This window comes from Acanthopagrus latus, chromosome 9 (assembly GCF_904848185.1).
Source record: "Acanthopagrus latus isolate v.2019 chromosome 9, fAcaLat1.1, whole genome shotgun sequence".
Lineage (NCBI taxonomy): Eukaryota > Metazoa > Chordata > Actinopteri > Spariformes > Sparidae > Acanthopagrus > Acanthopagrus latus.
Genome location: NC_051047.1, coordinates 5,038,823 through 5,054,809, shown reverse-complemented (window position 1 = coordinate 5,054,809; position 15,987 = coordinate 5,038,823). Strand labels below are relative to the sequence as shown.

The 15,987-nt window shown below is 40.8% G+C and overlaps 1 protein-coding gene across 1 annotated transcript; it reads right to left on the bottom strand.

Moving 5' to 3' along the window:
* Window positions 1-9,290: 9,290 nt before the first annotated feature.
* On the bottom strand, window positions 9,291-14,789 carry vtcn1 (V-set domain containing T cell activation inhibitor 1). The gene is made up of 5 exons (XM_037108647.1): window positions 14,569-14,789; window positions 13,873-13,937; window positions 11,712-12,083; window positions 10,111-10,362; window positions 9,291-9,555 (listed from the first exon to the last, which is right to left on the bottom strand). The coding sequence occupies exons 1-5, from the start codon at window positions 14,598-14,600 to the stop codon at window positions 9,443-9,445; spliced, it is 834 nt and encodes a 277-aa protein (XP_036964542.1). The 5' UTR covers window positions 14,601-14,789; the 3' UTR covers window positions 9,291-9,442.
* Between the last annotated feature and the right edge of the window lie 1,198 nt (window positions 14,790-15,987).

Sequence of the window (15,987 nt, the reverse complement as noted above, 5' to 3'; positions counted from 1 at the left end):
CTAATACTTACAGCCACATTCCATGCTAATGCTAGCTCTGTGTCTCACAGGCTAGTGCAGGGGTGGGCAATTAATTTTTATCAGGGGCCGCATGAGAAACCTGAATTGTGTCAGAGGGCCACCAACTTTCTTTCATTGTAAAATGCTCAAATTAAATATTTTGAATAGCTGGTACTGATAATCAGAAGAATAAAGCACTCTGTAAATATTTATATTAGGTTATGTGAAATTGTGGTGTATTGGTTAAATAAGAAAAACAATTATTGAACCAGTGCAATTTATTTTTAACTTGTTAATCTCCACAAACAATAACTTGTAATGTTTTCCACCTCATGTTACCTCTTCAGTGAGAATAATCCAGTCTATTCTGGGCTTGAACAAGGGCATTGAAATCTGGCGGAATGTCTTAAGTGGCTATGCGAAGGACAGCTGAGAGGTGGTCATCAGTCATAGAGGATCTGCGTTTGGATTTGTTGAACTTCATAACTGAGAATGTCTATTCACAATGATAGGTAGATCCAAAGAGGACTAGGATCCTCTGAGCATGCCTCCTCAGGTGTGGAAAGTTCTCCTCTTTGAGGGCGGAGTAAAAGTCCAGCAGTGAGACTGACTTGAAGTGATCTGCCAGAAGTGTGTCAGACTGCAGATCAATGAGTTCCATCTGAACTTCACTTGGTGCATCATCCACACTGCAGTTGAAGGGAGAAGAAACCATGTGCATTTCACTCTGAAGAGTTTTGAAATCTTGAAATCGCCTTGAAAACTCTACATGCAATGCTTCTAACATGGTTGAGTACTTTTGGAGGTGATCACCTGATCTTTTGGCTTCCTTAAGTGTTGGCAAGTGGGTCAGAATGTTGTCCTTCACTTGGCTTGAGAGAAGCTGCAGTTTTCTCATGAAAGCCTTCACTGCACTATACATCTCATGCACAAAAAGGCCCTTGCTCTGCATTTTGACATTTAGTTCATTCATTAGTGCAGTCACATCCACAGCGAATCCGAGGTCTGCCAACCAGTCGTTATCTGAAAGTTCTGGGACGTCATGACCTTTCTGAATACAGGACTCCTGAATCTGGTCTCTCAGGTCCCAGACACTTTTCAGAACCTTGCCAAGGCTGAGCCACCTAACAGTGCAGTGATAGCTTATGTCATGTTGAGTGCGGCCTAAAGCACCGCCTCGCCCGAGTCCGTTGATGCAGCAAAGGATCAGTCAGAGAATTGAGGAAAAGAATAAGCATTTATTACACAGTCTGCAGAGAGTGGAGATCAGTTCAGTATAGCATCAATAGCAAATATCAGAACAGAGCTAACTCGTGTCTAGGGGTTTCAGTGTTATAAGCCTGTGTTTCGCTACGCCTACTGATGGGTATGTGTTGTTCGTATCTGTCACTAATTGGCTAATGATATGTGTGGTGGCCGCATGCACAGCGTGTGATCAACGCTAGGATTGGTTCTCCGTCCGCATGCATAGCCTGTGATGACTCCCATGTCTTGACGGGAACGTCCTTGAGCATCTCCCCTATCTTACGTGTTTGCACAAATAGAGTTATTTTGTCACAGTATGTAGTTATGGCTGGCTCCCATTATCTATCTGTGTCTGCCTGTGTGTGTGTGTGTAAAGTGTGACTATCTGTATGAGTCGGCCTGCACATGATCACATAGTTAAGCAAGTATAATAGTGTACGCACATCAGTAGTACTATTTGTATATTCACAGTCACCATGTTCAGCCTCATTTTCCTCCAACAAAGCAACAAACTGTCTGTGATTTAAAGCTCTCGCTCTGATGAAGTTAACTATTTTAGTGACAGCATCAACGACAAGTTTCATTTTTAACACTGTCTTACACAACACTTCCTGATGTATGATACAATGCAAAAATGTCAATTTCTGATCAGGGTTCATTTCTGTCACTTTATCCTGCATTCTCTTTAAAAGTCCAACATTTTTCCCGGTCAGATTTAGACAACCATCTGTTGTCACACCTGCAAGCTTGTCCCATTTCAGTCCTAACATGGCCATACATGCATTTACCTCTCTCAACAAGTCATTACCAGTGGTTGTCCCTTTTATTGACTGCATGGCTGCCAACTCCTCCGTGATTTGAAAGTCTGCGGTTATCCCACGTAAGAAGATGAGCAGCTGGGCGGTGTCACGTACATCGCAGCTCTCATCCAAAGCCAGAGAAAAAAAGTCAAAGTCGGCCGCTCTGTTCTTCAGCTGAAGCTCTAAGTTTCCCGCAATCCGCCTCGTTACAGTGCGTCGGGAGAGTGAAACATTCTCAAACGCGCCCTTTTTCTCTGGGCACATCAGCGCAGCAGAGTCCAATAAACACTCCTTAATAAACTCTCCGTCGGAAAACGCCTTACTTTTTCTGGCGATTTTGTGAGAAATGACATAACTTGTCCTGACGGCTGCATCTCTGGGAGTGTGAAGTTTAGTGAAAAATCCTTGTTGGGTTTGTAGTTTTGCAAGCAATGCATCAGACTCCCTTGCACGCTGTTCACCAGACAGATTTCTGTATTTATCTTCATGCTTGGTCGTGTAGTGGCGATTCAAATTATATTCTTTAAACACAGCAACCTGTGTACCACAGACTAAGCACACTGCTTTACCTTTAATTTCTGTAAAGAAGTATTTGGCAGTCCATGTCTTGTTGAAAATACAGCATTCGTTATCAACTTTTCTTTTCTTCGGGTGTGCCGACATCTTGAGGGTAACCTGGCGAACAGCATTGCCTTCACTCACTTACGTGTATACGCGAGTGAAGGTGCTACGTCTACGACGTGCATACGTAGTGACGTAACGATTTTCAAAATAAAATTTCAAAATAAAAGTTAAAAAAAAATTTCGTTTAATTTATGGTGTTTATGATTGGCCTCACGCGGGCCGGACAGGGACGTACAAAGGGCCGGATGTGGCCCGCGGGCCGTAATTTGCCCAGGTCTGGGCTAGTGCCACTTACCTCTCCCCTCCCTCCCCTCCCTCCATTCTGTGTGCGAGATAGTAAGATGCACTCATGAGACAGTAAGTCAGATGCAGTGGCACTCTGGCTCAAACACTGAATGAAGTGAATGTTGTGGTGTTAACGCAACAATGACGGGACGCTGGAATCACCAACAAATGCCGTTTACTTGAACAAGCTATATAGTAACATAGTTCAGAGTAGCAGCGTCGTATCGTACGTAGTCTTCTTCTAGTTGCACTCCAACCTCTCTACGTGCAGCGTGTTCACTATGACCTGTCTCATGTAACCTTGTGGTATAAAGAGCAAGCAGTGTAGCATTGTATATAATGAAGGTATTGCTGTAAATTCAGGTTTTCTGTCACAACTTTCACATGAATATGATCCTATATGCACCTGCATCCATTGTTAAACGTTTGTCCTAATTGGCAGTAGTCACTGCCATAACGTTATTTCATAAATTAGAAAATGAAAAATCACTACCTTGACAGCTTCTCCATCATCATGGCTAGCATTAATAGCTAATACAACCTACACCTGGACACTCATTGGAGATTCATTAATCACTTAAAATTATGGAATTGTCTCAATCCATGATAATGACCCTGCATTAACTGACTGCACTCTTTATCTCACATGCGTGTGATACAGTGAGTCACACACGCGAGATAGTCAGACGCCTGTACAAGATTGTAAAAAAATACCCATCCATGTCACCTCCAGGGCTCTGTACGGTTTCTATACTGTTATTTTCTTTGTACATGTTATTCTGGTTTTGATATGGTTGTGGTATTTTAAATGTTAATGGTTACTTATAATACGTATTATTGAAATACTGTTCACGTATGCGAATACTTTAATGTTTAGTCCTCATATTTGCTATACTTAAACGTTGAATGTTGATAAGACTGACAATTTATTTGTGAAGTTTGATGCAATCTTTTTCATTTTTGACAATTAAACCTATGACGATTCATCTGAGAACAGTGCAATAGATATGACCTTGTTTATACGTCAGGTTTTTTTGAGAGGAAGGGGAAAATCCAAGGACCAGGACGAAACCCCGGTTGTGACAGATGGCGAGCTAAGAACTTTGAAGAAGAGACACAAACAAAGAGAGGACACGTACACACATTCACATGACACTTCCATGATACAGATGTATGGCTTTAAATTTGAGTCAAAAGTCACACGAGTGATAACACATATCAAAAAAAGTGCCACAAAATAATTCAAACGCGCAGAGAGAGATCTGCACGCGTAAATTATTTTGTGTCATGTGTGCAGATTTTAACTGCTGCGTGCACTTGTTTGATCTTGGCGCACATATTCAGCAGCAGAGTGAAGCAGAGGCAGCTGCAGGCTAGTAAAAAACAACAGCAACACACACAACTAAACTTTGCTATTTGCATGTGTTGGCTCTCTCCTGCTCGCGCTCCCTCCTCTCCCCTGAGCTCTGTTGCAGTGGAGCTCTGCTGGCTTGCAGACAGGACTTTTCACACTTCAGGGGCGGAGACCAAGGCTGAACCCAGCCCTCTTGTGATTAAAAAAAAAAACCTCCATCTATGTCACCTCCAGGGCTCCGTACATATGAGCACAATTATATTTTATTTTGTAAATGCAAATTATTGAAGGAATTTATCTCACTTCAGCTGTGGGTTTAAAGTAAATTGGAGGGTAATTTTTGGTGCAGTTTTTCCTCACATCAGTAGCCTGTAGTGTAGGAGTAATTAAGCACAATTCTTTGATCCCTCTGAATTATTGTGTTTCCTGATGTAGACCAGAATTTTCAGTAATATTGTCTCAATATGGTTGTGTAATGTGTCAGCCATCCTGCTGTCGCTTGAAAAGAAAATTGACCCATCCCTAGACATTCAACATAAGTGTAACGAGAGGATACGTGTGAAAGAAGAATGAAACAGTGGTCCAGGCATGCTTCAAAAACACAGTGTCAATTAAGTTTAAGTAACACATCCCACCAGATTATAATGTACGTTTCTATAGTTGAGCTGCTCCTTACCGTACCGTAATCACCGATCAGCGCAGCCTCAGTTTGACACCGCTTTACATCGCTGTCAGACTGTCCTTTCTTTTGACACTACATTTTCCTCAACTGTAGAACCTCCGTAATCCTACGTATTAGTGCAACTGGGCTTTTGCCAGCAGTGAAATACAGTGCGAGGCTCAGTTGCTGGACGAGAGGTTTATTTTCGATAAAAACGAAACTTAACAATTTCAGACACAGACACAGACCGTAGAACATCCGTATCCCTATGCATCAGCGCGACTGCGTATGGATACAGAGGCTCCTCTGCTTCACTCTGTTGCTGCATATGCGTAAGAAGATGAAACAGCCGCGCGACACAAAATAATTTACGTGCACAGAGAGATCTGCATGCGTGTAGATGTGTTAATCGCTCATACGACTTTTGACTCAAATATAATGCAATATTGATCAGTGGCAGCAGAATTTCAACTACCTTGTGAATTTAGCAAGGATGGTGGTGGAAAACGCATTTGGACTTCCTCAAGGGTTGCTGCAGGTGCCCAGCCAAGAGAAATGACATTTCAGCTACTTCTTTGCCAGATGTTGTTGTTGCTTGTTGTATTCTACGCAATGCATGTGAAATAAACAACTAACACTTCTTCCTGGAGTGGAACACAGAAAAACCTGTTCTCCCAGAGCCTGAACAAGTTGCTTATCAGGGTGCACAAGCGCATGGCCATCAGTCTGTCCGTGAAGCTATCGTTTCCATTCTGTGAACTGTATAGACAGGTCATCTGTTGGGTCAGAATTGTCACAAAGCTGACTTACCATTTCATGCAAGGTTCTAAAGCTGCTTGCAAATGGTACTGTTTTTGTTACAACAGTTACTGACATTATGATTTTTCTGCATCTTTTGTATATTCTATTGTGTGTTAAAGTATTGTTTCATATAATGTTGTACTTGCTCTTTTCAGAACTAACACTTTAAAGAGATAGTTTGTGTTTTTTGAAGTGGGGTTATGTAAAAACATATCTATAGTCGGTCTGTTTCCTACCCTGATCACCGATCAGCGCAGCCTCAGTTTGGAGAAGCAGAGACCCTCCGTTTCCCTACGCAGTTGCGCTAATGCGGAGGGATACGGAGAGTTAAGTTTCGTTTTTATCAAAAGTACACCTCTCGTCCAGCAGCTGCGCCTCACACTGTATTTCGCCGCTCACAGATCAGCTGTTGCCTAGTTTGTAGGGATCCGGAAGTTCTACTGTTAAGAAAACGTAGTGCCATGTAAAGCGGTGTGAATTTTCACTTTACAAAGTACACCTGAACTGTTACAGATTTTTTTTAAGGTGAGCCTTGTTTTAGGTGGTTTATTTCCCTGTTCACTGCAGTACAAAGCTGAGCGTCTGGGCTGGAGCGGCTCTCTGCTTCTTGGACTGATTTGTGATTACTGTAGGGAACAGACCAACTATAGATGTGTACATTATATGACCCCACTTCAAAAAACATGAACTATCCCTTTAATGGAGGTATGATTCACTTGTAGAATTTGACCACAAGAATACATTGTCTCTGTTTTGCTCTTATCTCTGGCTTGGAGGTCAAAGTTCATCTCTAAACTGCAAATTTAAACTTTTAGCAACAAGAAACAATGCTGTCTTTGTTGTGTCCTGTTTATGGAAGCAGAGATGTCAGGTCTAGTGATGTCAACCACTCCAGTAAAATATTACACTGTCAGTCTGCAAACTGCCACAGCACTGTCACAGGCCTTTGTGATCAATATCATAGCCTCCGGTTGATGCATTACATCACATCTGGTTCAGCGCCTCACTAATGTGGGCATAACCTGTACAACGGTGTACTGAGACTGGGACTCTAAGTAAGGGATAACGCCCGTCAAGGTGTCCATAATCAGGAATTAAAGGACGACCGCGAAGTCCATTAATTCCTCATTAAGGACACCTCGAAGGGCATTATCCCACTTAGACCATGGTCACTTGCCAAAGAAGAAGACTATTAATTTGTATTTTCATACATTTTACAATCAAAATGCAAAGTTTTTTACAAGCCATAACTTAGTTTCCCTGGTAGCGCCTGAGGGTTTGACTAATACCTGGAACAATAATTACCCTCCGCTAAGGTTGTTGTGCAATGGAAACGTTGTTCACTCTTCCAGTAAATAGGACGGATCATAGATACGACTTGGCAGTGAGTATTCCAAAGTAAAATTTATAATTGGATGTAATGCATCACTTTTTTCAGTGTAGAATGATCAGGATATTTAGTACGGATTTAAACACAACACAATTTTTACACCATTCAGGTTAATGATGATACTATCATGACCGGAAAACCACAACAATAGTTTGGACCCACAACACGACAAAGTGTTGTACAGGGAAACAGTCTTTACTATCAAGCAGGTTCGGTACACAGGAGGGATCAGGCAGAGGCAGAAGGTCGGTACACAGGTACTCAGTCTGCAAAGGCAAACAAATCCAACAGGGAGTAGGCAGAGGCGAGGTCAAGGGAAACACAGGCTGAAGTCAAAACCAGGAATCACTAGTAGACATTTGGAACAAAAGGCTGGGACATTTCTGCATGGGGACAAGATGACAAACTGGCAACAGAGGGGAAACAGAGGGAGTATATATATATATACACTCACAAACAAGCACCAGGTGAAGGTGATCAGGGCGGGGACAGATAATCAGGAAGGAGGAGGAAACCCCACACATGGGGGAAGATCTGGAACGAGAGGAGAGGTGAAACACAAGGAAAACACAGGGACAAAACTATAGCAGGGACCCAGACATGACAGACACCAAGTTATTAATCTTTGGGTTCCACTGTAATGTACTGAAAATCTTGACTATTCCAGAGAGGCTCATTTCTTAGAAAGGGTTCATTTCAGACACATTCCCACAATCTGCCAGAGGGATTAGATTTCATTGCATGTGCCCATTGAAAGGGTGTTTATATTTAATTTCTTTATGATGAGCAGCTTGCTTATCTGTGTCCTCCTCCAAAGGAAAAGTATATGAAGCTCAAATTTGCATGAAACAACAGTACTTGGGTAAATGTGCAGTGTCATTACAGCACTAGCACGTGATGCACAGATGACTGAAGCGATAAAAGAAAGTGAGAGGATCAAACACAATTGTTTTATTAAATTAAAGTGATAAATTTCACAAAAGTTGTGCACAGCAAAAAACAAAAAACGCACAAGGTCATGTGCAGCATGCAAACACAAAAAAAATGTGCAGAAGCAACGTAGTTAAGAGTCAGCAACAGCATTTAGTCCAGCGGCTGCAAACAGGACGAGGAGGCTGACGGGTCAAAAGAATCCAATCCATGTCCAGATCGCGGTCATCCCTGCTGATCACCTGGGGCTTTGTCAACTCCTACCTTTTGTGCAGCGGCAGGCATTCTAGAGAACGATAGAAAAGACACGTTATCAAGACGGCCCTTTTGTTGTCAAGCATGCAGAAAAGCACACAGAGAAAAACACATAACAAAAGCTCAAGCAACATGTCTTACCTGGTTTAGCATGAATGGGATCCCCGTCTTTACATGCGTCGGTGTCATCGCCGCCTACCTCCTCGGTGGCCATGCCGCTGCTGCAGGTGGGAGACGGCTCGCCACGTCCTCAGCCGCCTCCATGCTGACCAGGTGCACCAGATTAGCCGAGTGGCTCCGCCAGATGAACTGTCAAAGGTCGAAATATGGCCAGTCCAGCCAACCGCGACCACTCCTGGAGTTGTGGTCATATTTCCTCCTGAGTGCCTTGAGCTTTGCATGACATGGGATTGGTCTCTCGCGTAGCCACACTCATTGACACATTTGGAGAGCCTTGCTAGCAACAGGCCATCCTTCACCCAGAGAAATGCCTGATGATCACAGCCGCTGCTTGCAGAGTGAGGAGCTCACCAGCCTTGTTGTCACCCCAGTTCCCATGTTCACATGTTGTATGTTGTAGGTAGTTGTTATGTATTTACTGCTCCAAGCTGTAAATACAGCTGGGAGTGCAGTCATGGTGTACAGTGTAAACAGGAGGGGGCTGAGCACGCAGTCCTGGGGGTCTCCAGTGTTGATCACTAAATTAGAGGAGGTGTGACAGCCAGTCCGACCTGTCTGGGGTCTGCTTGTCTTTAACAAATTTGTTCTGATGACAGCAGTAATCTCCTAATAATCTTGGTTGGTCCTATTTTATGCTATAAGAGAGACAAATATTTAAAAAAAAACTCAAGTTTATTCACATTTCAAAATCTTTACAGACACATGATCTAGATTGAGCTTTGACTTAAAACACAACACATACATCTGAGAAAGTACAAAAAAAAAACAGTTAAATGCTGTGACATAGCAACAACACCCACCAAAATGAATAAAAAATTGAATAACGTAATTGTCAGAAATAACGGCTTTTATGTACTTTGATTAATTGCTTTGATTAACACATGCATGCACACAAACACACACGTGGAGAGTTGTAATCAGGTCAGATAGTAGATGCAGAGGACACTGGTCATGATGGCCAGGTAAGTTAATGACAGCAGGGATGATGCAGCGTTGTAGATGAAGTACGTGTTTGTTGATACTTCAGTACCTGGAAAATATGAAAGGACATTCAAATCTCTTTTTGCTGTATATGATTGCTAAATTATTTTTGTCTGTGAAAAAAAGAGGAAATGTCTGCTAGCTGTCGGTGAAATTAAAGGACCATTCCAATTATTCACTATTGCACTGCCATGAGTTGAGCATTCAGTAAAAGAAGAGGTAAAGTCAAAGCAGCAAAGGCTGAATATCCTAAATTTTGGTCCTGAATAAGGTCATACTAGAGATTTTTAGTTGCAGTATAAATCCTATGCCGCAATTCAGCAGTGTCTTACATCATTATCCTGTCCATATATGTCTGTCAAAGTCCATTCTCCAGTTTGTCAAACTGTCTTTGTGACTCAATCTGAGATAACAAACTAATACAAGAACATGAAATATAACCTTGCTGACGTCATAAGTCATTTTCTCAGACATTCTAAAGCTCCCACAGAGCCACAAGAGACACTAAACAGCTGCTTTAACAGACAGAGTGCAACCCAATGCATGACAGAGAGTTTGAAATCTCCTTAAAACAAAATGATATTAAATAATAAGACCATAATACCTGTTAAAGTTGCACTAGAGATGCCAGTGACAAGGTTATTTTCAACCCTGTAGGTGTAAGTGTCGCTTATGTTGACTGACTGCAGTCTGCTGACTACACTGAATATCCCTGCAGAGTTTTGCGTGAAGTTCGTGCTTCCCTGCAGGACGTGCCCATCAAAGTCTGACCATGTTACGTTCGGCTCAGGGAACCAGCTGCGCGCCTCAGCAACCAGGGCGCCACTGGAGAGTTTAAATGTGGGGACTGAAAAGGCTAAGACAATGAAAGTGGTTAGTAAAAATCAAATACATGCCACTGGACAACTTCAGCCAGTGGTCACATTGTGTGACTGAAGAAATAATGATTATTAACAAATAATTACTGTACATTAATTAACATTTAAAATGCACTTAGGTCTGCTAATTAATACATTAACACAAGTGTGTTATGAATAATACATCAAAGTTTATAAATGCTAAATATGCAGGGTACAAGGCCCAGTGTAGGACTTAGTGGCATCTAGTGGAGTGGCTGCAGATTGCAACCAGCTGAACGCCTCTCGCCTCACAATCCAGACAGCAAAACAAATCTTGGAACAACTTTCCATTTCTGCGGGACGACAGCTTTACATTTTTTTAAGGTTCAGTTTTCAGTTTTATGTTGTGACAGTGTGTTCATGGTCTGGTCACATTTAGGTGCAAAAAACATTGGTAAGGGTTATGAACATGATCTTTTTTTTTTTTTTTTTTTTTTTCAATACTTGTTTTTGTCACCAAAACAAAAGTTAAATTAAACATAGGGCTGGGCTATATGGCCATGATATATTTGTTTTGTGATTGATGACGATAATTATCATGATATATAACAATAACAATAATAATAATGTTGAATTTAGGTTCATTATTCTTTATAAAATACATTTATTTATTGTCGGATACTAGATGACAAACATTTAACAGAACCTGCTTTTTGTTACATACTGAATAATTCCGATTATAAATATGAACAACAAATTGCTCCTTTCAAACGTGTCTAAATAAATGTTGAGGATGATTAAGCTACTGTATCCTGTGAATATTGCACGTTCTAGAGCTTGCAGGTAGTTGTTCAATTCAGCTTCAACCAGACCACATATCATCTCTGAGCTGCTCCTCCACCTCCACCCTCCACTCTGTGTACAGCTGAGAGACTGATGTTTGGCAGAGTGTACTTAGCATCCATGACAGTCATTAGCTTCTTGAAGCCCTGTTTTTAAACTGTGCTTATAGGCATCATATCTTTAGCGGTACAGTGTGTTATTGTGCTTGTTATGTCTTTGCAATGCTTTGGTTTCCTCTCATATGGGACAATGGCTGAAAAAGCAGTGGCAATTGCTTGCTTTATATATGTGTGTGTGTGTGTGTGTGTGCTGTCAAGGTATTGTATCAAAGCTTGAAATGCCAGGGGTTTTTTGGACGACATAATGATGCCCTCATGAAAACACGATAATGAATAATCTATTCCATTACTGTAAATAAATCCGCCTAAATCCAACATACTGGACCTTTAGTGTTTCCGATGTTCCTGAGATAACTTTTCAAAGCAAACACACAGAGTGAAACCTGAAAGACAAGTCATGCTACCTGCTGTTCTGAGCTGTATGTTGGCTGTTCCTTTGCCTTCCGATGAGCTGATGCTGCAGGTGTACTCCCCCTCGTCACTCCTTCTCACAGCCCTCAGCAGTAGAGAGCCGTTCCCTCTGGCTAAAGAATCAGGGAAGACCTGGGTCCTTGCTTTAAACTGTGGGTTCTGGTCCGTAAGAGCATCCGCTCCATTAACATACTTGTAAACAACTCCAGTCAGGCCCTTCTTCTCCCAGGTGACTGACACCTGGTTGATTACGGAATTTTGTCCTGTGTTAAAATAGCAACTGAGAAGCTGGTCCTTGCGGAGGTTGGCAATGGGCTTTTTGTTGTTGCTTAACACTGAAGACGTGGAGCCTCCGAAGCCGGAGCCTGTGGGACGAGGACACAGGCACAGACTCACAATCGGCCCATGAAGAGACCCCTTCCCGAAGTGATTTGAATTGCTTTGTAAGAGGTGGGGGACAAAATGTAAATCCAAGTTCCGTGTGAAAAATAATTATTAAGTTGCAAAAGGAAGATAACAGACCATCAGTCTGAATTAGTCAAATCATTTTTTTTTTCAAAGTTATAACCAAGATGGACCAAAACTCTTTCATTACTGTTCTCTCTGGCGGCTCACAAAGGAAACACTGTTGAGCCAAACCCCCATAACTCTGTCAGATATGTGTTTGATTCTGACTGCTGAAATCTCATATCAGCTTCAGATGGTTTATGGAATTCTTATTTGTTCTTAACGAAAACACTGAACGTTGTCCCTGATATCTTTTATTCGATTCACGTTCACAGGGGCACTTTATGGCTAACATGAAAAAACAGAAGTAGTTATTACAGTGACCAATAACGCCTTCAGTGTACACACCAACAAGTGGGTATTGTATTCAATAAAGTTGTTAGAATAAGAACATCATCACTTTTGAACTTTTTTTTTTACAATATCTCATCAACCATTTTACTTGCTTTTTCAATATTCAGATGTAGATCTGGAGACAGATACAAATTAAAAATATTTCTGAACGGACTGTGCATAGTCAGATTATGAGCCTGAAATGATTTCTAGCTGGTCTTTTAATAAAGTGGTGTAGTTTGTACTTCCATTCCCTTGTCTCAAAGTCAGTGAGAGGTTTAATTGGTTTACGGTTAAATGCCTGAAATAAAGAGTGTGGTTACCACAGGCTGAGAATATTTACATGTTTTATTCTACAACATTAAATACATCATTACGTTTCCTAAAAGTGTCCAAATCAGACTGCAGAGGTTGTCAGGGACATTAAACATCATGGCAGCGAACACACAGACTCATCTACTCACTAGTCTGTCTTTACAGGGCCACTTTAGTTACTAACTGTTCTGACTCTACAACTTGTACATCGATTAGTTAGAAATACGTGTATAGTTATTTAGTGGCGGTGACATTTTAGTCATGTGACCGTGATGTAGTCTGTTTAAAGGCTAACATTTATGTCTGGAGATTTCATTTACGCTTTAACAATCACGAAAGTGGTGTTCGTCTGTGAAGATTATCTTCCTGAACAAAACATCTAAGTATCATAAACTTATATATTATTTCTGACGATATTTAAAAAAATATTTATTTATTTCAAACATCACATAGGATTTTTGTGGCGGGAACCAGGGCAATGCTAACCTCCAGGTTAGCCTACACAAATGTGTTATCCCTTCAGCACTCTATGGAGGGAATGCTGCATACTGCACTTCACCTTGTTCCCCTGGACTTAGACACTTATCTTTGAATTATTTGCAGCAGGTGGAGTATCTTATCTCCACCTGAACCTTGAACCTAAATACAACTGTGACCAGAACTCCATGTCTGCACTGAATAAAAAGAATATTGGAGAGGGAACAAGCAGTGTGCAGGTATTTTTTCTTTTTTTATCCTCCATGCAGGAAATCCTTACATTTTAAAAAGAAAAAAAAATCTTAGATAGAAAATATACATTACAACGCTTTATGAACAACATGCATACAGAAAAACCAGACACGTCCAGATGTTTTCTTTCTTGGAGCGTGTTGTCTACCACAGGAATTAGCTGCTTCTTAAGGACAAACGGCTTGTGTGGAAAACACCCATGTGTCCCTCCAGGCCTGACAGTGTCATCCCTCAGGATCACAGGATCTCACAATGATCAACAGGTCTTACCTGACAAGGACACGGATAGGATGACAATGATGAGGGCAGCGAATGAGACGATGAGGATAATCATGCTGCAGACAAGCACAAACACAGGAAAGTGTAAATGAAACAGACACACTGCCAACATCAACTTGGAGCAAACAAGATAAAAAGCCGCTCTTGATGTAGACAGCTAAGCAGCCAGGCATGGAAGAATATCATTTATTCAAATGAAAATATTAAGACAACAATCTAAAACATGCTCCTGGTAAAGGTCAGCTGAATGTGCTCAAAGCATCAAAAGAAAAAGTCTTCATGCTACAGAAACGTGACCCATGTGACCCGTGTTATTATGTTTTAATTGTTGTCAGATTTTTAGTGCATTAGCATTTTATTACTGTAGCTGCTCTAGATGGATTTAGTCTGTTGCAATTTATAACTCTGATATCTGACAAAGAGCCCTTATTGGACACTTCTTTATTGGGACCACTTACTTAAAAAAGCTCCTGGTTTAACATTTAATATGGTACTGTATTTTATAATCAGAAATCTAAAAGTACTGGTATCTGCTGCAGTCAAAAATGTGGAGTAAAAAGCACACAATTTTTCTGATATGTTGTATAAATAAAAGGAAAAATAAGACAGAAAAATCTCAAGACACTGATCTGCTTTTTTAAGTACTGAATCAGAATCACTAGAGAAATTGAAACCATATGGTCATACGTGCAAAAGATCATCTGCCCGAGGGAAGCCATGGCTGCTGACAAAGCCTCCGGAGAAGAACGAACAATTGGATCCTGTGGCTTAAATCAAAGGTCCAGTCATTCCTCTTGATGTAGATATCCAACATTCAACGAAAGGTCCTTCTACACATACTCTGCTGCCACACAGACGTCTACTTCCCCAGAGTGACACTGCTGTTTTGCCTATGTATTTGGTTTCCCTTGCAGCACTTAAAACACACCATGAGTAAATATTACCTTTAAGGCGTGTGCTTCATACTTGCAGACAACTAGTGGCTCATTCGTGTTATCAAAATAAAGGACCAACTGGCTCTTATTCAGCAGTTTGTTCCCAGAAGGAAATTACACTGTAAAATATGTGATAATTGAAGTTTTAGAGTGCATTGTGATTTCAAGTTGAAAAAAAAAAAAGCCTCCGAAACATCAGAAAATTCATTTTCAAAGCAAGCAGACTTTTGTTGCACATGTCTCACCATATAAAGTTTATATCCAGTTACAAAAGGAAGTTGAAAATATATATATATCTCTCAAATGGTTATAGAAATTGTGCCACTAGATATCATTTTCATCATTTTCTTATCTGTTTTCTTTATTGAGAGCAATGGAAAATCTAGAGCATAATGAGTTTCACTGTTCTACTGCAGAACAGCCCAAACTTCTTCACTTGGATGGCCAAAACTGAAACTTAACGGTGGGCAACTATTGTGTTGCATTGTGTAGAGTACTGTAGGCTTGATGGGCTGTGGGTTTCCTACTACACTACACACTTTACTACAAACCAAGAAATCTATAACTTGTAGAATAAGAGTTTAGATAGTTTGCAAGCAAAGTCTGCCTAAAAGATGAATGTTCAGTGTAATGTTGTTTAATATATCTCTCTCATTTAACACTTGTTAGCAACTGCCTTTGTAAAGTCATGCAAATGTTTTATAATAATACTGATAATACGTATTTTAGAGCAAAAATATCCTAAACCTGTGTTAACCACAGATTGTATGCAAGGCAATTAACTGAAAACACAAACAACTGATGGGAACTGGAAGTGAAAAAGCACTAACTCAAGACGTTCAACTTGTGAACCGAAATATTTTTAATAAAATGTATTCATGTTCATAAATGAGGTGGAGAGCATGCAGCAGTTTTTCTTAGTTTGTCGGCCGTTGGTCTTCTCCTATACACCTCAATCCACAGCTGTGCAAACGTTTCAGAAATTAAAAATACCACATATTTAAAGAGCATTTTTCCTTGCAAAAATAAAATGGCATAAACAAGTGTTTTGCACTAGAAACATCTGACAGTCCAAGTTTATTGTGGGCCCAACTTTGGCCTGCCCTGATCTACAGACTGATGGCATTCACTGGACAATAGCTGGTCATTTGCTGTAACCCTGTTGTATTAG